General features: G+C 36.5%; 1 protein-coding gene across 1 annotated transcript; it reads right to left on the bottom strand.

Moving 5' to 3' along the window:
• Nucleotides 1–917: 917 nt before the first annotated feature.
• LOC145062362 (putative bifunctional methylthioribulose-1-phosphate dehydratase/enolase-phosphatase E1 1) lies at nt 918–3,720 on the bottom strand. The gene is made up of 10 exons (XM_079009975.1): nt 3,415–3,720; nt 3,139–3,275; nt 2,942–3,037; nt 2,754–2,873; nt 2,285–2,659; nt 2,051–2,200; nt 1,867–1,968; nt 1,478–1,587; nt 1,274–1,392; nt 918–1,140 (listed from the first exon to the last, which is right to left on the bottom strand). The coding sequence occupies exons 1-10, from the start codon at nt 3,620–3,622 to the stop codon at nt 1,049–1,051; spliced, it is 1,509 nt and encodes a 502-aa protein (XP_078866101.1). The 5' UTR covers nt 3,623–3,720; the 3' UTR covers nt 918–1,048.
• Between the last annotated feature and the right edge of the window lie 19,106 nt (nt 3,721–22,826).

Below are 22,826 nucleotides of genomic sequence, written 5' to 3'. Positions count from 1 at the left end.
ACATTTAACTACATAACAACCCTTCAATAGCTTTCATCTACATTTTTTTAGTTTGACTTTACACCACCAAATATACTAAAATAGACAATCAAATTTATCCATTCCAAGTTTATGATTGACGAATGTGAAGAAATAATCATATTTCTCAACAGTTACATAATTACCAAGTATATTAATGTAATAAAAGTTTGAACTTGACGAAAATGATAAAAGTATATCAATATGGTCTCATAGTGAACATAAAACAGTTCTATGTAACTTCCAATTAAGTTCGTGACATTATCGGTCAATATAATTTGCTCTTTTAAAGGTGGAGTTGACAAATGTGTTACTTAAGTTGTTTTCATTACATATATGAACTTTTAATATTGTTAGACATATTAATCAAGACCCGTGACATATGCCAAATGACTAATTGTCGGATGTTCTTGGTTTCTATGTGTTAATGAGATCTCTAAGTTACAAAAACAACCTTGCAAATATTCATAATCGAGAAGTGGGTTGTTATGATTGTGACGTGACAAATACAGTGTAACAACTTAATAGTGAAATCCTTATTCTAATGCAAAAGTTACACCATTTCGGATTCGTTAGTTACATTTCGTGTTAAGATTTTCATTTCGGACCTGTTTTTTGTAACTAAATAATATCTACCTCTAAAGATAACCACGACCACTATAACCCAACTACTACAAAACACACACGACATACTTATTTTGATACAAAAATATTTCATTTTGGACAAGTTCTTTGTATTTCAAACTAGATTTTTGCTTTTGTATCACATTTCCATCTTGTTTTGCAACTACATGATACTTAATTCGTAGTTTGTAGACATTAAAATTTAAAAGTATAGAAAAGTTACTAAATAGACCAATTTAAATTATGTAAGGGTCAAAAGAGTGAAACTCATAAACTTAAGCTGAAAAGTGACAATTTTTTTATTTGGTGCACATATCATATAACCATGTCACAAATGACAAATTTTTTTTACCACTACAAATATAATACATTCCATTCAAGAACAAGCAAATTACCAAAATCACCCTTATATCTCCGAAAAAGACTTGACCGTTTTGAATCCATGGTTCTCGGGCAGCTGCCCGTTTCCAGGCCGAACAGATATTATCACCTCCAAACCTGACACAAAAATAGTACAAAATTTCAACGAATTAGTGGTTTGATGCAATGTAGGGTTGTACATAAAAGTACAACCCAACAATGCATTGAAACAAAGTTAACATAAATCAAGTATATGGTTTGTGTTATCTACCAGCTGCCTTTGCAGCTACAGCTTCTTGAAAAACATCTGTAACAAATAAGACATCTGAAGGCTTATGAACTCCAACTGATTCACAAATTTCAACATAACTTTTTCTCTCCTTCTTGTTCCTGTCATTTACAATATGAATTAAAGATTCGTTCATGAAAACAAATACAAAATACTCGAAAAACATATGCAAAATGACCAAATTACCCCACTGTGGTGTCGAAAAATCCACTTAAATATGTTCTCAAGTCCCCGTGATTTGAGTATCCAAATAATAGCCTTTGCGCCAATCTGCTACCACTTGAATATATATACACCTGTTTATAAACAAAGTTAATTACATTTTTAGTCCCTGGGTATTGTTAATTTTTTCAAATTTGGTCCCTAACAAGTTTTCTTTTGCAATTTTGGACCTTAGTTTAGGTTTTTGTCCCTATTTGAAGTAGGAATATGGACCAAAAATGTTATAAGAATCTCAAATGAGGAACAAATTTGCAAAAGAGATAAAATTTAGGGACCCAAAATGTAATTTACTCAAACTTTTAATCATAGGCTGAAAAGTGAAATCTCATATTCATATATGAATGGGAGCTTACTTTTATACCAGAAGAATGCCACTTTTGAAGAGAAACAGGAACATCATCAAAAACAACTCCTTTGAGTTCATTTTTTTCAAATCCAGTTTGCCATATGTGACCCTGTAAGCTCAAAGATTCAGCAACTTTGTATAAATTGAAAAAGATTTTCTTGATAAAAACAATAATAATATATAAGCTTTACTTGTAATTGTTTTAAAGAAGTAATTTTCCTATCAGATTTTATCATCCCTTCAACATTAGCAACCAAAGCAGCAATCACTTCCTGTTTTCCAGCCTCATCAGATGGAATTATAACAGCATTTGCAACCCCATTTTTTAAATCATCTTCTACCTGAAACACGAATCTAAAAATTACAAATTTATATAAATAGTTAAATACAATTTACTAAAAAGATGATAATTATGAAAAGCTTACTTGAGAACGTAACAATTTAATATCATCTTGAGTGGCATCAGTGTCATATGTTTCTTCCAGGTGTTTTTGCACATTGTCACGTGCATATGGAAAAAGAACATCAGTGACAAAAGATATAGGCGTTGTTGTCCCTTCAATATCAAGAACAACACAACGATGAGATGGGTTTGTAGTTTGACTTTGACCACATAAAAGTGGTTTAGGACCATGACTTGGAGTTGACCAGTCAAGGCCTAGTTGATGAAGCTTAATCGCAGCTTCAAAGAGATAATGGTAGCATTCAGATTGAGTTTTGGCACTAATCCAGGAATCTCCCCATACATAAATACCATGGTTTCTGACAAGAACAGCAGTTGTCTTTGGGTATGCTTCAATCTGTTTGATCATTAAGGAAAAATTGAAAATCAAATATAAAGACTTGAAGATTGAAGTGATTAAACAAGGTGAAAGAAAGAAAGAAAGAGCATACTGCTGCAGCAAGAGATTCTGTTAACTCTCTTTCTTGAGCTGTGTTTTCTATTATAGGAACCACAAGTTCATCATAGTAACCATGGCCTTGTATTCCTTTAATCATCTCCATATGAGTGATCTGAAAGATTAAAATAAAAGCTCGGTGATGCAATCATGGCATGAAATGTTATTTTTGTTAAGTATTACCCTAAATTCTTTCGCCAATGGATCCATCATAGTTACAAGACAAGATTCCATTCCGTGACTATGAATGACTGCACCAGCATTACGCTTATCATAAGCCTGGGAGATACAAGAACAAGAACATGTGTTACAAAAGTCAAAATTGAGATTCGGAAACGATAATTTGAGAATCATTCGTTTGAATTAGGAATAGGAAGTACCTTCATGAAAAGAGGTGCACAATCTGAACATTTGGGAGGTTTATGAGGGTAAGGCTTCGGCGATGGAGAAAACAAAATATCACCAGTTGATGATAATACATACATGTCTTCTTCTACCATCCTTTCCTTTTGCACACCTATCATAAATTCCCCGAAGTTCATCTTTTGTTCGAGTTTGTTATATCAAAGTTCAATGAATTTGAAATCTTCAATTAGATAATCAGCATACAGATGTTTTTCATGGAAGTATAACCGGATTAAAAAATAAATAGATACCGGAGGGGGACATGATTATGAGTTGCTCTGATTTGGGAACGGAGTCGTCGTGGACCTTGGCGGTGATACTTCCGCCGGTGCCGGAGACCCAACCTAGGTTGTAAAACAGCCGGCATAGCTCAGAGATGAGTGATTTAGTTTGTTTGACCTGAGATCCCTCCAGGTATGCCTGAGATGTTACCGCCGATTTCACGCCATTCGCCGCCATCGACAGTGGTGTACTCTGCTCTGCTCTGCTCTTTTACGCAGGAAGCGTCACAAGAAGCTGCGTGGTTTTTAGGCACAACGGCTTGAAGGTGCGAAACATGGCGTTCTGATTATCTTTTAATCGCAAATAAAAATTCATAAATTAAAAAATATAATAATAATAATAATAATAATAATAATAATAATAATAATAATAATAATAATAAATTTAGAATCTAAAATATACTTTTTAATGTGTATAAATATTTAAATTGTGTACATTCATTAAACTATTAAACTATGTTATTATAAATTTTAAGTATCATAATGTTATTATAATTTTGTTTAACACACGAACCATTTTTAGAAATAATTAAAATAGGAACCGAACTGAACCGCCGATTCTATCGGTTCCGGTTTCTTACCGGTTCTTGTCGTGTCTTCAATGTTGGAACCGGTTCTTAAGAAATAACAATATATGGTTCCGGTTTTTGTCGGTTCTACCAATTCCGTTTCCTATCAGTTTCCGGTTCCAAAAATCCACAAGAATATCGTCCCGGTCCCAGCCCGATCGGTTCTATCCAGTTCCATTTCCGGTACCGGTACCGGTATTTGTTTCGGCCGGTTCTCCGGTCCAAATGCTCATCCCTACTAACACCAAAAGAATAGTTACTTTTTTTGTTTTTAACCATTATTTTTGTTTTAATTGAGACTAAACTAATAACCTTTTAATTGAGACCACTATATAATCCAAATGTTCATTTTAACACTTTCATCTATCAAAGGGCTTCTAGCCTAGCGATATCAGATAATGTCCTCTCTCTTTGAGGTCAAGGGTTCAAGTCTTGTCGTGAACTTAGGTGTTAGTTTAGGAATAAATTATATATTTATATTTGCTGTTAAAAAAATACCTTCACCCTATTTTATAAACTCTATAAGGGATATTTGATTAAATTAACAACTTTTTAATCTAAAACTTAAAATAACATTAAAAAACAATTAAAACTAACCAGCTTGTCTAGAATATGGTATTTTTAGACCTAATAAAAACAAGTCAAGCACGCTTGTTTGGTCCGGTCATATATAAATGTGAACCTACTGTTTGTATTATATTATGTAGGTTTAACCCATGTTTGTATCTTGTATACTCGACCCATATAATATTGTATATATACCTTTGTATGAGGCAATAAATTTTTTCCCTAATATTCGTTAATATGATATCAACCTAACCTCATATTCTCGTTTCCTCTCGATAATTCCCTTACTTACCATCTGTTGCTACTCCTTATCCTCATTAAAACCTAAATTCTTTCACTTTTTTCTTTTTGTTATGGACAAAGCACCACCTCTCATTCATAAAGCTTTTACCCTTACTAATATCAAGTCTCATATACCTCTTGTACTTAACTCATAACGCTTGAACTATGACTCGTGGAGGGCTCTGTGTGTTAACTCACTGTGAAGCTTATGACACTATCGACTCCACATACGATGCACAGACTGCCAAACCCACCGACCCCAATTGGAAAAGATTGATGCTTTTGTTAAAATGTGGATATTATCTATGTTGTCTCAATCTCTTCTACATATGGTCATCAATGAGAAATCCCTTGCTCGCGATGTTCGGATTGAATTAGAGAAGTAGTTTCGCGATAAGAAGGAAGCTCAATTGATGATTAGATACCAAGCTCTGGAGCATCACAAAATCTTGATGTTAATTTCAAAGTTCCAGACAAATACTTGATCATCTACACCATTAATGGATTATCGGCAAAATATGATCACCTTGCTACCATCAGTCGACACCGGTCTCCATTTCCTTCTTTTGTCGAGACACGTTTAATGTTAATGCTAAAAGAGCAATGTCTCTCTCCCTCCATTTGTTTCGGCTCACATCGACAACACCTCCTCTCCGACCATTCTTCATATTGCCACATCGAGCAACAACCGTAGCACTAGTCATGGCCGACACACCTACAAAAACTTTCATAATTATATCCGTTTAAGGTAAGTCCAAATTTGAATACTTCTATTATATTCGTATTTCATAATACTAAAAATATACATTTTTATTTGTAGAGACAAACATCAGATGTGGCAATAAAAAAAGCCACACCCACCAAAGTCAATCGTGAAAGTAAAAATGACATCGAAGAGTGTTAAAGCTAAATTGAAAGCAGATAAAACTCTTAAAGAGAGGAGTGGGTTAATCATTAAGAAGGCTATTATTTTATACTAATGTAGCATGTTTTTTTGGATGTCCATAACTCCACGAACTAGTTACCGTTATATATATATATATATATATATATATATATATATATATATATATATAAGATTATGTGGCTTTTTAATTTTAAAAATTAAAAAAAAAACATAAATTGACATGTGGATGTTATTTATTTAAAAAATATCACAAAATGACAAGTGTCAAAATCATTAGAGATTGACATATGACAAAATTATCTTCATTTATTAGAGATGATTTTCATAGGAGAATGAATAAATTTTCTCGAAAACCTTATCGTTTATAGCCTTCAAATAAACCAAAAAAACCCCATAGATTATAGACATGGGAACTTGATTTTTCTTTGGGCAATACCCCAAACTAGCAACAAAATTTAAGATTTCATCAACATGGGAAAAGTAGGGGAAAGGACGTTACTATTTTATAATCTTAATTTTTTTTGGAACCATATGATTGTTTTAAAGAATTATACCTTTTATTCACAACATACATTGCTACACCACCTCCGCTAATGGAATATAAAGTGATACGTGTTGAGTTTAGACAATGGGAGGCTTGCTGATAAGACTGTATTATAATTTATTTGTGATTTTCACTATGCGCAAGCGCAATTGTTAGTGCTTCAAATCTCATCCCGACCTTCAGAAACTAAGAAGTGCATAAAGTTAGCGCTTTCTATAATATGTAAATGATCATGATTACAATTTATGAAGATATACAAGATATTCTCAAGTTGATGCAAAGAATCTAAGAAGCACATGGGGAGAATGCAACATTTGAGGAGTGGGTTGAAATGATCAATATTACATTCGGCTTAACTGAAAGCTACATGCAGTTGTTTGAAGTTCATATAGACATCGCTTGTTTTCACCGTATACAAGTCCCAATTAATCATGGGTATCACATACAAAGAAAACTTAAAGTGATTTTAAACAATAATATGTAACTTGTTATGATTTTCATGAATAACAATACCTTTTGCTTTCATTAGTTAAGAGAACCTTAGAAAGTTATTACATTGTCAATCCATTCATTACAAACTTAAATTTCGGGTCACACATTTGGAAATTATAAGGGATGCATTGCTTGTTTGTGGTCAATAAAACATCCTTTAATTCTAACAACATCTGCACGATAGTCATGTTTTACTTAATGTCTATCAATCTTTGTATCAACACCACAAACCACTTTTACTTTGTTTTCTTAGTTTTAGCTACCTAGTTTTCCCTTTCTTTCACATACACTGAAAAAATGTCTGAACGGTAGTTAAGTATCAAATTCATTTCTATGTCCCTTTGGTTGGCTTATTCGGGGCATTGCTTCATAAATATCATCATGCATATTATTTGGTAGTTGTTCATTCGAGCCTTCACAAAATTGGTTAATATGGGATAAAACATAACAATCTTCACTTTCACAAAGCCAAACACCAAATTTATATAAACTCATATTAAAGTATATAAGAGTCTCTTATAATTACCACTTTATATACTACACAAATAAGGTGGTATGTGGTATATTGAAGGTTATAAATGGTGAATTGAAGTTGGTATGTGGTAAGTGGCAAGTGAGTTTCTACTTTTTATCTCTTATAAATACCCATTAGCCTTTACTATTTTTTTTACATCTTCTTCATGTATTCAACTCAAAATGTCTTTAGTCTATCCTAAATTTCATTCCTCCTTTTCACGGAAAATGACAAAAACTATACCACTTCCATAGACTATGAAGGAAGGAGCTTGAATTGGTATGTTGTTGGAATATGGTTATGGAAGATAATATCATCGTTCTCATATGTTGGCTAGTAAGATCGTTTTGGATGCGAACTACACATATGTTTCATAATGAAATGGGTCATGAACACTATCGTACACATTACCAACTCAACATAAAATTTATGGATTAAAAAGGAAAGGGGACGATGTTTACATGCATTTATCACAAAATTGAAAATGCATATCTAGATAATGATAAAGATGATATTTTCAAGGCGGCTAAGGAGCAATACAAATTCCAAAGTGACTTGAAGGACTTTGCATACGAAGCACTTGGAATATTCTTAAAAATGTCTCATATTTCGAATATGTAATGTTTTTGTTTTATCATAAAAACAGTAAACTCGATTGTATACATTATTAAGAAGTAATTATAATTTTTTTAGAATGGCAAATTCAAACATAAATTATACAATTACAAAGGGAGTAACATGATCATCAGTTCGTTTGGTATTTCCTATTTATGTGGAGGAGGTAGAGTATACCCTAACTTCTCCATTTCCGACATGTATAAGTCCCAAGTCCAGGATTTACAAAACCATTGTTCACGAATCTCTCACTTTAAAGTTGTAAATTGAGATGTCTCATTTTCCATCATACATGCTTTCACGACCTCCTTTGAAGCACCATCTTTGCATAAGCGGTGAGGTTACCAAAGATACCCTGCAAAAAATATTAGGATTCTTATCATTCGATGCTTATACGTGTTTATATATATTTATATATAACGATAATATATATATATATATATATATATATATATATATATATATATATATATATATATATATATATATATATATATGTACACACAAGTTTTCGTGAATAGATCGATTGAGGGTTTAGAAGGATCAAGGTAAGGTTTTTGGGAAACCATAAAGGAGTCTAAGGCATGGTTTTTGAGGAAAACCATATGCCACTACGTGACACATGGAGTGGCATGATGTGGCATGTATTTTATGAAATGTGTGTTTTGGGTGAGTGTCATGACGTGGTAAGAGAATGGCCACGGCGTGGCGAGCGTTGAAACCCAAGCCCATGGACTTTTAGGGTTTATCCCATATTTAAGCACCTTAACTCACACTTTAGGGCATCCTCTTTAGCCTCCATCTCCCCAAAACGAAAACGTAGCCCCTTTTCCATGGTTATGAGCTTGGTGACTTGATTTTGAAGGGGTTCCTCTTGTCTTAATGAAGCTTGTGAAGAAAGGAACTCCTTCTTGGTGAAACGAAGCATTGAGCAAGATTAAATCCATCATCTTCTTCAAGCTTATGTACTTTGGAGGTAAAAAGCTTTCACCTTGGCCTTGTTCTTTCAAGATTCATGTTTAAGGTCTCAAATGAGTGGTTTTGGTCCCTTCTTGGAAGCTCTTGGAGTTTGGAGAAACTCTAGAGCTTATTATGGGACTTTTGTGGTCATAAAGTTCTGTTAATGGAGAAAAAGTGTAACGCACTATTTCGAATTGTTTCCCATTTTGGGGTGGTGATCAAATATTAGGTATTAGCAAACTTAGGGCTCTTGAAGAATTGTAATTTGGAATCATTTTGGGATGAAAGATGTATTTTGGATGGTCCGGGTATTCGGCTTGTGCTTTGGAACCAAGGGTATTTTGGTAATATGTCATCTCGAGATTCTATGGAAAATGGGTGTTTAATCGGGATATGGTAAGGTAGGTATGATTTTACTAGAGTGTAGAGCTTAGTGTTACCTTTTTCATGGATATATGGATCGTCGAAATCAGGTTTATATCGAAGAAGTTATGGCCTTCAGAGTGCTTAAGGGTTTAAGTGGGAACCCTAGTACGCCGGGCGTGTTGGTGTGAAGGGTATTATGTTGGGCGTAATGTGGTGTACGCTTAGCATACTGCGAGGGTTTGATCGGGGGTGCGATATCTCGTACGCTAGGCGTACGAGGAGTATGTGGAGTGTACGAGGGGTTAAGTGAAAACCCTAAATCTTGAAGGTGTACCCTATATAAACTCATTAAGTCTTTAGGGTTGGCCTCTTTACCAGCCTCCAAGTTCCCAAAACCCTAGAAATCATATCTAAGCCTCCATCGTTGTGATTTTGTGCTCAAGGTGTGCATTTTGGTGTTTTTGGGCCATTTCCAAGAAGATGGAGTTTGGTGCAAGGTTGTGGATCATAGAAGAGCTTATAGTTCTGGATTATGTGCTTTATTTACAACTTGTTTGAGGTAAAAAGCTTTGATATTGATCATGGATGTCTTAGATCTATCATTTATGATTTTTGGTTCCTTTTTGGCCCCATGGATATGATCTATTGGTTTGATGCCACTCCAGGAGTTTTGAGTTGCCCCTCTTGGTGTTTCTGAGGTTCAATGTCCATAAAGTTGGCACCTTTAAGGTTTAAATCCACCCATGCATGAGTTTGGATCCTTTTCATGATAGTAGAATGCTATATTTTGAGTTTGGGTCTTCTTGGGGCATGCAAAGTCACCAAGTGAGTGACTTTATGGTTCTAGACACTTGTTTGGACTTGGATCTATGATTTGGACTTCTAGACTTAGGCATTAAGAGATTAATGGAGGGTTTGGCTTAATGGAGGAGTATGGTGAGCGTACAAGTTTGTACATGCAGCATACAAGCCAAACAAAGAGTACACTTAGCGTACAGATGGGTACGCCCTGCGTACTCCGTCAGGAAGGATTATACATGTTGGGCTTCGGTTTGGGCCATCTTTTGGGCTTAGTTGTCTTGGGCTCTGTTGGGCCATTACGTTTTGGACTAATAATTATGTTGAGAAGGCCTATAATGGGTTTGGGCCCAATTTGGAAAATTGGGCCATGGATTGGGCCTTGGTGGTTTTTTGTATTTGGGCCTTTTTGGATGTTACGTTTGGGCCTAAGTCTTGGTCCAAATTAGGTCAGGGTTAGATTGGTTATTTATCATAATAATGGAATTATGGTTATGGTTTGGGACCCAAGTGTTGATTGGGTATTTTTTTGATATTGACAGTTCGGGGATCTGTCTGCCAGCAGCCAAGGATTATCTGAGTGTTTCAGCAGTGCGAGGTGAGTCTCCTCACTGGGTTTAATGGGTCGAAGGCAACAATGCCAGCCCACGATTTATATCTTAGGATGCTAGTTGTCTGCGTGACTCTTGCATGTGTTGTATGTAGGCCTGGCAATGGAGCAGGTTTTGACCCTGATCCGATCCAAACCCATAATAAGTATACAGATTTGGAGCATAGTTTTTAATCCGTTTACCCGTTAACGACCCGTACCCGCTAACCCTTTTATTAAAAGGGTCGGGTATGGATCATCACCGATCCGCTCCGTTTATAACCCGCCCCATATAAGTTTTAGAAATATAAATTTATATTTTATATTGCCTAAAGTTTACATTAAATTCCAATTAGAAGTCCAAAGAGAAAAGGCCGAAGACTAAATTGTTTTTACATAGGACTCGAGGACTCAACTTCTAGACTTCCAGTCTTCTCCCAAGAGTCATGATTTCATTTCATTTATATTTCATCATGTAATCACCAATTTCATTTATAAATCAATAAGGTCATTTATCAATCGGAAGAAAGTATGTAATTGCTATTCTCTATCAATGCAATCGACGGTCAAAAACCAATCGGAAGTAACTAAAATAATGATTTTAATTCCAATAGAAAGCCCTCGAGTACATAATGTGTTTTCTAAATCAAAACTTAGTTTTATTTAATAAATGTGATTTTATGATTTAAGTAAAATGTGTTTGATTATTCAAAAAACCTACGGGTTACGGGGCGGGTTTGGATATATACTGATTCGGTGGATAAGGGTATATGTTTGATTATTCAAAACCCTGCGGGTTACGGAGCAGGTTTTGATCAGATTTTGAAATTTGTTAAATGGGTTTGGATCAAGGTCGATTTTCTCCAAACCCGCCCCATTGCCAGGTCTAGTTGTATGATGGTATGGTTACCAAGCAAGGCCCGATGCCAGGTGGGGACTGATGACTATATCGTATGCTAGTTATTAGTACCCGTTTTTATGCTTATCGATTGAGGCCCAATGCCAAGCGAGGCTTGATATGATTATATGGTATGCTATAGTCTTTGTGATTATTGCATGTGTTAGTAGGTTATATGTTTATATGATTATATAGTTATATGATTATGTGAGTATCGGGCGGGGCCCAATGTCAGATGAGGCTTGGAGAATGACAAATCTATAATCCAAAAGGGGCTCGATGCCGGGCGAGGCCTGAGGCTGAGTGGGAATCGATATCGGGCGAGGACCGATGGAGGGCGGGGGGTCCCAATATGTGATTCATGTATCTGTGGCATGTGGTATCTTGGGGAACTCACTAAGCTTTGTGCTTACGATTTTCAGTTTATGTTTCAGGTACTTCTGCTCTGGTATTGTTCGATTCGGGGCTACCCAATCCTTTGTATCACTTGCACTTAGCAAGTGATTAATTGGAGCTCCACGGGAGTTGGACTGTCCCCTTGATGTAGATATTGCGGATGATAGGACCGTTCGGGTAGCAAGGGATGTACACTGCAGTTGTTCGATGAGCAGTATTCCATGGATTTGGTCACTATTCCCCTGTGAGGGAATAAGGTTATCATGGGTATGTACTGGTTGAGCCCCAATGGGGCAGTGATCAACTGCGAGCAACAACTAGTACGAGTTAGGACCCCAAGTGGGGGAGGGTTAGTGATTCAGGGCGAGAGGCCGTACTGTGGGCCGACTTTGTGTTCGGCAGCGAGGGCGAGATGCTACCTTCAACATGGTTGTGCAGGTTATGTCGCCTATGTCATGGATACCCTGGAGAAGGGTAAGGCGACTGTGCATGATGTACCAGTCGTACGGGAGTACCCGAACGTGTTCCTGGAGGATTTGACTGGGGTACCTCCGGAGAGGCAGGTAGAGTTCAGGATTGACCTAGTTCCTGGTGTGGCTCCGATAGCCAAGGCACCATATCGGTTGTCTCCTCCCGAGATGCAGGAGTTGTCTACATAGCTTTAGTAGCTGTTAGACAAAGGACTTATCAGGCCGAGCAGTTTGCCATGAGGAGCCCCGATCCTGTTTGTGAAGAAGAAGGACGGGTCACATCAAATGTGTATAGATTACCGGGAGTTGAATAAGGTAACGGTGAAGAACCGTATCCCCTCCCGAGGAATGATGACTTATTTGACCAGCTACAGGGTGCATCTTGGTTCTCCAGATTGATCTGCGATCGGGGTATCACCAGATGTGAGTTAGGGATGATGATGTGTTGAAGACAACCTTTCGGACTTTCTATGGTCATTACGAGTTCGTGGTGATGCCGTTTGGGATCACCAATGCTCTTGTTGCATTCATGGATCTCATAAACCACGTGTGCAGACCGATGTTGTACCGGTCTATGATAGTCTTCATTGATGATATCTTGGTTTACTCCAAGACTCAGGAGCAGCATGAGGAGCACCTGAAGGAGGTGCTGGACACATTGACGAGGGAGAGACTTTTCGCAAAGTTCTCTAAGTGTGAATTTTGTTTGTGAGAGGTGTAGTTTCTGGGAAACCTTGTCCACCAGAAGGGCATTCTGGTCGATCCGGACAAGGTAGAGGTCATGATGCAGTGGGAGGTTCCAAGGTCTCTATCTGAGATTTGGAGTTTTCTTGGTCTAGCGGGTTATTATCGGAGATTCATCTAGGATTTCTCCAAGATTGTTATTCCTTTGACCCGACTGACCAAGAGGTCAATGACATTCCAATGGAGGCCAGAGCAGCAAGAAGCTTTCGAGACTCTCAGACAGCGGTTGTGTGAGGCACCGATTCTGACTTTTCCGGAAGGCGTTGACGATTTCGTGGTTTACTGTGACGCTTTGATCACGGGTATGGGTGCAGTGCTGATGCAGCGGGGTCGCGTGATTGCATATGCGTCGAGGCAGATGAAGCCTCATAAGGCGAACTATCCAACGCATGATCTGGAGCTGGGGGCTGTGGTTTTCTCCCTCAAGATTTAGTGCACTATCTCTATGGGGTTTGTTGTACCATTTACACGGACCACAAGAACATGAGGTATCTGATGGACCAGTCGAATATGCACATGAGACAACGTAGGTGGTTAGATGTGGTGAAGGACTATGATTGTGAGATCCTCTACCACCCGGGGAAGGCCAATGTGGTGGCCGATGGTCTCTGCCATAAGGCGGTTGCATCTCCGATTCGAGATATATGTCAGAGGATGACAGTGATTACTTCGTTGCTGGAATGGATTCGGGAGGCTCAGGTTGAGGGTATTAAGGAAGAGCACCTAAAGTGTGAGCGGATTGTATGCCAAGTGGCTTCTTTCGATTATGACAGCCGTTGGTTGTTGACCCTGCATTGTAGGGTTTGGGTTCCTTACTAGGGTGGTGTGCGCCAAGTTCTGATGGAGGAGGCTTACAAGTCGAGATTCTCCATTCATCAAGGGGTGATGAAGATGTATCAGGATCTTCGCTCTGATTATTGGTGGCCCTGCATGAAGTGGTACATAGCTTGGTATGTAGAGAGATGCTTAACTTGCAGGAAAGTCAAGGCCGAGCACCAGCGACCTCACGGCAATATGCATTCGTTGGAGATTCCCGTGTGGAAATGGGAAGACATCACCATGGATTTCATCACAAAGCTTCCCAAGACTGCACGTGAAGTAGAATCGATTTGGGTCATTATGGATCAGTTGACCAATAGTGCATATTTCATCCCGATCCACGAGAGTATATCGGCTGACAAGCTAGCCGAGATCTATGTGCGCAAGGTGGTGGCACGTCATACAGTGCCGGTTTTGGTTGTATCAGACCGAGATGTTAGTTTCACTTCCAGATTTTGGATGCGGTTTCATGACGAGATGGGTACTCGTCTTCACTTCAGTATAAATTTCCACCCTCAGACAGATGGTCAGAGTGAGAGGATGATTTAGACTCTATAGGATATGCCGCGTGCGTGCGTATTAGATTTTGGTGGGAGTTGGGATACGTATCTTTTGTTAGCGAAATTTCCGTATAACAACAGTTATCATGCTAGCATAGATCTGTTGGATTAGTGTCTGTGTCCATAACTATTTTGGTATGTACTTGACCCGATGGTGCATGGTCCTTTTGGGTTGCCTTCACCAAAGCAACTTGATAGGATAAATTATGGAGAAAAAGGATTAAATATGATTTATTAATATATTATGAGAATAATATATTAAAGGAGAAATCATATTGTTTAATTAATATTAGTCAATAATTAATTGGTAATTAATTTTGTGACTAAAAGAGATTAATTAAACATAAGGGACTGAAATTGTAATTATAAGATAATTGCAATTTGGGCTATGGATTGCCTTATATTAAGGAGTGGACGAATTCTATGGGGGAAACCCATTAGAAATCGTCCAAGGCCTTTAAGGAAAGGAGTCCATGGGTTGCTTAGGGATTAAGCATCCAAATTAGGGTTTCCTTGTTAGATAACCCTAATAGCCTCACTATATATAGAACCCTTAAGGCTAAAAAACGTGGACAAGCTTCCTTCTAGGGTTTCCACATGTTTTGGGCAGCCTCCTTATCTTCTTCTCTTCATCCTCTTGCTCTTGGTGTTTGTGAACCATTAGAGGAGTGACATTTGTGACTCTAAGCTTTCTAAAGTCATCACAAGGAGAAATTGTGATTGTTATTGCTACATAACAATCAAGGTAATATCTTAAACCCATTCTTATGTTAATATGATTACTTGTATGCTAGAATTAGGGTTTATAGTCTTGGATAACTTGCATGTACAATAGATAAACCTAGATCCAAGCATTAGGGTTTGTAGGAGCACATAGGATGTTCTTATGGCCAAAACCCATCAGTGGTATCAGAGCCTAGATTGGTTTCTATTGTATTGATGCCTTGTATGTTGAAAAAAATTCGATTTTTGTGGTCCTGAATGATGGACTCGGCGAGTCCCACTATGGACTCGGCGAGTTGCCCCCTACTCGGCGAGTCCATGGGGGTACTCGGCGAGTTCGAGCGTCAGATGGAGCTATTTTCGGGATTTCTTGCTGTTTATCTTTGAGATACTTGCCTTTATCATATTAGATCAATATAAATCCAATTTTATAATATATATGACTATATTCTTGATCTAATTGAAGATATTTATCAATTAATAAAATATTTGTTTCCTTATGTGATAATTGATTAATTATTTTGATTAAATTGGTAGATTGTTTTGCAAGAAATCATTAAATAAATCAAATATGGATAATTATGTGATTAAATGTTAATTAAGATTATTTGTTATTTGATCCTTGTGTTATGAAAAGTTTAATATTTTCCCCTTTAGGTTTTATAGTTTAAATTTGAACTCAAAAGTTTAGTTTTGAAATTTAAATAGTTGAAACCCTAATGTTTTGAAAAAGGTTTCAAAACTTGCCCTCAAGTTTTGGAATTTAAATTTTGATTAATAGTTTAATTTGGATGCATATTTAAATTCTAAACTCTAATGTTTTGAAATGTTTAAAACTTGCCCTCAAGTTTTGGAATTTAAATTTTGATTAAAAGTTAAATTTTGATGTGTATTTAAATTCTAAACCCTAATGTTTTGAAATGTTTCAAAACTTGTCCTCAAGTTTTGGAATTCAAAAGTTGATTAAAGGTTTAATTTAGGAATGTTAAATTCTAAAACCCTAATATTGTTTTGAAAAGTTCAAATCACACCCTTATGGTTTTATTAATTAATTAAGGTGTATAATTAAAAGAGGTTTAATAAATCCATAAAAGTTTTGGTTTACAATTTAATTGAATTAAAAGTATAATTGTTAAATTAGACCACCTAGTATTTTAAAAAGTATAAAATACACCCTATACTATATATTAAATTAAAAGTCTAACATTATATATATGTATGAGTAAAAGTCAGTCTTACTGTTAGTAGGCCTCATTCATGAAGCTGGTCTATGAGGGGTGTTTAAGGAATTTGCCTATAAAATGGCGATTGAATGGGTATCCACTCTTACCCACCGCACTCTTGACTAGTGGAGGGTCATTAGACGAACGGGTAGGATAGGACGAAACCTTCCATTATAAGTATAATGAATTACAAAAGTAACTAAATGTTTTACAAATTCCCAATCTTAGTTACTTAGGCAAAAGTGAATTGATGCAATTCCATGAAATTACACTTTGTGCCCTTGCGAAGACGTTAGTGGAGCGTGTGTGGTTTATCGGAACACTAAATGGTTCTAAGCAAAGGTAGAAAAGGGTGACTCAATGTTTGTCATAGTTCGGTGCAGCGTGCGTGGTTTACCGGCACATCGAATAGGTGACTGTAACATGTGGGGGCACCATGTAGTTTGCGTGGTTATTCACACCCGCTTTGTGATCCTCGGCATCCCAGTCACAAACAAGAGGGGCATATCGAGATTTAAACATGCCATTAAAATGTTCAATGAATCTCATAAGATCTAGGAGTTTTCATAGATTTAAAACTTAAATTTCTTTTTTTCGTTTATCATGGTGGAAATTAGTGAATCGTCATTCACTTACCTTCAAATGTTCTGCAATTTGGGTTACGGCATCCCTCTCCCGAGTTGTAGAATATTGTGTTGGGTCCTAGCCTTAGTATCTCATTTGGGTGATTTACTAAGGACTCAATCAATCAACTAACTTGAATTCGTTTTCTCCCGTTTTGTAGATGTCAAGGTTTGACAACTATGGTCTTCTTAAATCCCGTGGAACAAGCATTCCACATGAAGATGGTATTCCACAATTCGATCGAGGAACAAGAAATCATGCTTCACTTCCTCCACCTCCTCCAATTGTTCTCCCTAACCCACAAGATCGAAGAATTGAAAGGTTCAATATCACTAAATCCCTATTGGAAATGAAACATGAAGATGGTAAACCCGTGTGTGCCCACGTTCTAGGAATGAAATCACACATTGATAGGTTGATAATGTTGGGTGTGTCATTCCCGGATGAGTTGGCTGTGAACTGGGTTTTGCAGTCACTTCCTGAATCATATAATGAGTTCAAAAGAAAGTATTATATGATGGATCATGACGACAACCTCATTGACCTAACGTATATGCTCATTGCTGCTGGATCAGAAATGATTTGGCAAAGCAATGGAGCGTATTTGTTGGGAGAGTCAACCGACCATGCTTCCGAGTACGTTCTAGGAGAACCGACCTGCGTATGCTGCCAAGAGAAAGGGCGTTGGATACAAGTCTGCCCAAAGAGCCTGAAGAGTCCAGAAGATGGGAGAGTCAAAGAGTATGGCTGCGCTTCAGGTAAAATCCACTATCTAACTCCGTTAAGTTCCTATTCATTGATTCTTAATACATGATGTGATAAGATTGCATTTGAATGTTTTGCAGGATCGGTGAAAAGAAAGGAAGCTTGGTGAAAGAGCAAGATGAATCTAATCACAAAGAAATGGATCTCGATCGCATGGACTTGAAGATTAGATTTTGAGCTTAGATAGTTATGATAGGATATTGTTAGGAATATTTGACTACATAGTTTTCAATGGATTTTGCATTGTAAGGACAAATGTTTTCCGTTGCTTTTATAAATAAAATAAATTTTGGTTTGACTTATTTATTTATTTGTTTATTTCCTTGCAATGAAATCGTTATGAAAATTGATGTTTGCATATTTCTACAACAAGTGGATATGATTCTTGTTTATGATGTTTATGGAAAGTCGAGAATTTACCAAATAGGGAGAGTTTCTCATCGCCCAAGTTTCAATTGGACAGAAACTTGGAATCATGCAACTTGGTTGCACGATGAATGAGAAATTTCATATTTGGAAATTAGACTAATTCATTGACAAAGTGTCAAGTGAAGGACTAGGAGATCGAGTACACAAAGTTGCGTGTTGATCAAGTCCACCATAAGAATAACAAAAATATTCGTCATGATTTACTAAAGGTTTAGTAAATATGATTATACTTACAAGATTAAGTGTAATTCTGAATTGATTGAAAAAGTTTAAATCAATAGCAGAACGAATAAGAAGAATCAAGTAGGCAGAAAGATAAAAGTTTCTCCATTCTAAGAAGAAGGGAGAGTACCTTTTATGCTTTATGATAGGTCTTAATGATTAAGAACCATATCTCAATTGATCCTCTAAGAGAGTCTTAGTACAATTGCATGTCTAAGAAGAGGATTCAAGAATTGAAGAAATGGTTAAATCAAGAAGTCAATCATACTTCATTCCAAAACAAGTCTTAGAGTTAAGATTGTGACATTGAGTGATAAGTATTAAGAAGGTTTATAACATTCATCAAATGCGGAAAGTTGTGATGTCTTGGATAAGACAAAGACCAACTAGGACCAATTTATGAAGTGTTTTGATAAAAACTACACTAACTCTTGAATATTTGTTTGTCAAGAAATGTTTATTGACAAGAGAATCTTATATGTCAAGGAGTCAGGGGGAGTTTTAATTAGTCTTGAAAGGTTTCAAGAACAAATCAAAATAAACCTTATCGATCATCACTAGCACACGAGTTGAGGTTTACAACCTATCGTGTTGACACTATTTTGTTTCTGTGCTGTTCCAGTTGAGTTAATTATGCATATGAGTTCTATGAGTTCTCATTTGAATGCATAAAAGGCATGCACCTTGATCAATAGAAAGTACATTGATAGGAAAAGTTGAGCTGCTTAACTACTTGGAAGACATGGTGTGCAATTGTGCTACCATAAGGAAAGAAGTCAAGATTAAGAAAGTTCGGTCCATATGAGTTTGAATTTGTCGTAAACTTTGGTTTTGACAAATTCACATGGATAGGAACACATACACCATTAAAATCTAAGTGTCATAAGAGTTCATCCTTCATGAAAATGACTGTGAGGAAATACTTTCATTAAGAAAGATTTTTAGAAGATAGTAATTGTGAAATTGTATTCTCGAATTCGATTATGGTTACGGTATCCCTCTCCATAATTTGCATTGTGAGATTTGACAATTAGTCTTAATTGTTTAGACACACATATGAGCTATCTAAGGGAAAGGTGTATAAGCTTAGATAAAGGATTATCAAAGTATTAGGTATTAGAAACAAGAACTTAAGAAATTCAATGAGTATTGTTTTTCTGGAAGTTAAACTGGTTTCTGAATACATGTCAAAGCTAGTGGGAGCATAAGCGTTATGTTTATAATAATCATCATGATAGTGGGAGCATAAATGTTATGATTGTATGATTATTAAGGAAAGTATTGCAAGTTGGCAATATTAATTATAGAAAACAAGAGTTATACTTTGCAAAGTCGCAAGAGTTGTAAAGTTGTTTTGCTATAATTATGGGAGAGAATATTATGCTTCATTTCAAATCTAAAGGCTTAGGTTGTGGAATGTTAATAAATTTAGTCAAGGGTACATAGTGTGTTCTTAAAATTTCGATTATGATTACGGCATTCCTCTTCACAATTCGAATTTTGAGAACATAGCAAATAAAATATTATGGCAGAAGATTGATGAAGTATCAAATCTTTATGTAAGACATTATGCATTGTGTCCCATACGCTTTGGGTATAGGATCGATTGTGTAGGCTATAATATTTGATCATTCTAAAATTTTCCAAATGTCTAGCGCATTTAGAGGGAAAAAGGACAAGAATCGGTTTTGACTAAGATAATTAAACAACTATCAAAGGACAATCCAAAGTTCACCGAGGATTGGTCGCTTGTGAGTAGTTGGAAGTATGATATTGGATTAACCATATCGACATTATTATGAATAGATAAGATTCTATTAAGAATGAGTTGTCATATGGAAAATATGGAAACGTGTCCATATTGAGAATTGAATATTGAAAATCTATGTGTAGATTAGAAACTTTTATGCAAAAGGATGTTCAAAGGAATGTTCTTTGAGTGAGAGACATCATATCTAAGAAATTGTATTGTAACAATCTCCGATAGAGAACTTTGTAATATCATTGGCAATAGTCTTTGTGACTTTGGTGCAGTGATACGAAAGGATCATTGCATAAAATGTTAGAATCTAGCATATTCTATAAGTGGCAAGAATTTGATATTCTTTCACTTATGAAAAAGGATTTGGAGTTGTGAAATGAGTATGATTGGAAATGTCAATGTGATCTATTTCACAAAGTAAGAACCATAGGTAAACATTGTGTCCATGCTAGGAGCATGGGACAAGTGTAATAATTCAAGTAAGAAGTTGATTACCCGAAACGAAAAATAATGAGTAATCGATATGGTGATAAATAAAAGGTGTTTTATTTATGCTCAAAGGTTTGAGGTCATATGAGATTAGTATTATTCTTGTGTTTTACTTTGCATGTTTTGACTTCCTGAATAATTTAATTGGTTAAGAACAATCAAATTATTCGAACGGGCCACAGTCGTTCATATGTTAGAAGTAGGTATGAATGAAGACTGTCATGAATTGGTTTGTGGAATGTCTAAAAGAGTATTAGACATAAGCAAATGTTTGCTGCAACGTTCATGAGTGATTATGAATATGAATTTGAGCATTGGATTAAACCCAAGCTCACTTGGATCACTCCATGGATTGTGTCACGAGTGATTGGTGAGACGATAACATTTTATATTCTTGAAACCGAGATGTGTGAGTTGTATCTTGCAAATCGGTTGCACATTGATAATATGTAAACGCACCAGTAACTTGGTGTTATAAAACATATTGTTGTGTGTAACTCGGTGAGTGAGTGCAAGCAAGCATTGTATTAAAATTTATCCGTTCCTTTTATCCAAAGTAGGATAAAAGCGATATCTTTGGGCCCCTCGATGATTTAGTGATGACAAACGTAAATGCTCAGCTGGGCTAGGGCTAATTTGATTTGTTCAATTAGCCAGTCGTCATAAATCGGAAGTCGAGAAATAGTACAGAGAGAATGATTAGAAATCATGTCTTATACGATATCTAGAATGGAGGAATATATGATCCCTTATCTAAAGGACACGCGTATCTGATAGGATCAGAGTTGACAGCGGCTTTGGAAAGCTACGATTGCAGATCAGGATCTGAAGTCATACGCATAATAGTTATTAGACTTATCCAAGTGGGAGACTGTTGGATTAGTGTCTAAGTCCATAACTATTTTGCTATGTACTTGACCCGATGGTGCATGGTCCTTTTGGGTTGCCTTCACCAAAGCAACTTGATAGGATGAATTATGGAGAAAAAGGATTAAATATGATTTATTAATATATTACGAGAATAATATATTAAAGGAGAAATCATATTGTTTAATTAATATTAGTCAATAATTAATTGGTAATTAATTTTGTGACTAAAAGAGATTAATTAAACATAAGGGACTGGAATTTTAATTATAAGATAATTTTAATTTGGGCTATGGATTGCCTTATATTAAGGAGTGGACGAATTCTATGGGGAAACCCATTAGAAATTGTCCAATGCCTTTAAGGAATGGAGTCCATGGGTTGCTTAGGGCTTAAGCATCCAAATTAGGGTTTCCTTGTTAGATAACCCTAATAGCCTCACTATATATAGAACCCTTAAGGCTCAAAAAAGTGGACAAGCTTCCTTCTAGGGTTTCCACATGTTTTAGGCAGCCTCCTTATCTTCTCCTCTTCATCCTATTGCTCTTGGTGTTTGTGAACCATTAGAGGAGTGACATTTGTGACTCTAAGCTTTCTAAAGTCATCACAAGGAGGAATTGTGATTGTTATTGCTACATAACAATCAAGGTAATATCTTAAACCCATTCTTATGTTAATATGATTACTTGTATGCTAGAATTAGGGTTTATAGTCTTGGATAACTTGCATGTACAATAGAGAAACCTAGATCCAAGCATTAGGGTTTGTATGAGCACATAGGATGTTCTTATGGCCAAAACCCATCAAGATCGACCTCCCTTCGTGATGCTCTATGGGAGGAAGTGTAGGACCTTAATTTGTTGCGGTGAGGTCAGTTAGAGAGTCATGGGGAGTATTGAGGTGGTACTCAAGACCACTGAGATGATCCAGTAGGTCCGGAGCAGACTCCAGACTGCTCAGAGTCGGCAAAAGAGCTATGCCGACAAGCGCCGATCAGATTTAAAGTTCCAGGTGGGGGATATGGTTCTCCTGAAGGTGTCACCTTGGAAAGGTTTCATCCGATTCATGAAGCAGGGCAAGCTGGGTCCCAAGTACATCGGTCTGTTTAGGGTTTTGGCTCGGGTGGGTCGCATTGCATATCGACTGGATCTGCCAGCCGAGCTTAGTCAGATCCACAACACCTTTCAT

Source organism: Lactuca serriola, chromosome 7, assembly GCF_051521515.1.
Source record: "Lactuca serriola cultivar US96UC23 chromosome 7, Lser_US96UC23_V15, whole genome shotgun sequence".
Classification (NCBI taxonomy): Eukaryota; Viridiplantae; Streptophyta; class Magnoliopsida; order Asterales; family Asteraceae; genus Lactuca; species Lactuca serriola.
Note: the sequence above shows the minus strand (reverse complement) of the source record. Positions and strands in the feature narration are given on the sequence as shown.

Bases quoted from the DNA above. Each gene is read 5' to 3' on its own strand.
- LOC145062362 (XM_079009975.1), bottom strand. From the start codon at position 3,622: ATGGCGGCGAATGGCGTGAAATCGGCGGTAACATCTCAGGCATACCTG. The intron at 2,660-2,753 runs GTATGCTCTTTC...ATGATCAAACAG, and splicing joins CAGAATCTCTTGCTGCAGCA to ATTGAAGCATACCCAAAGAC. The intron at 1,969-2,050 runs GTAAAGCTTATA...TTGAGCTTACAG, and splicing joins CTTCTTTAAAACAATTACAA to GGTCACATATGGCAAACTGG.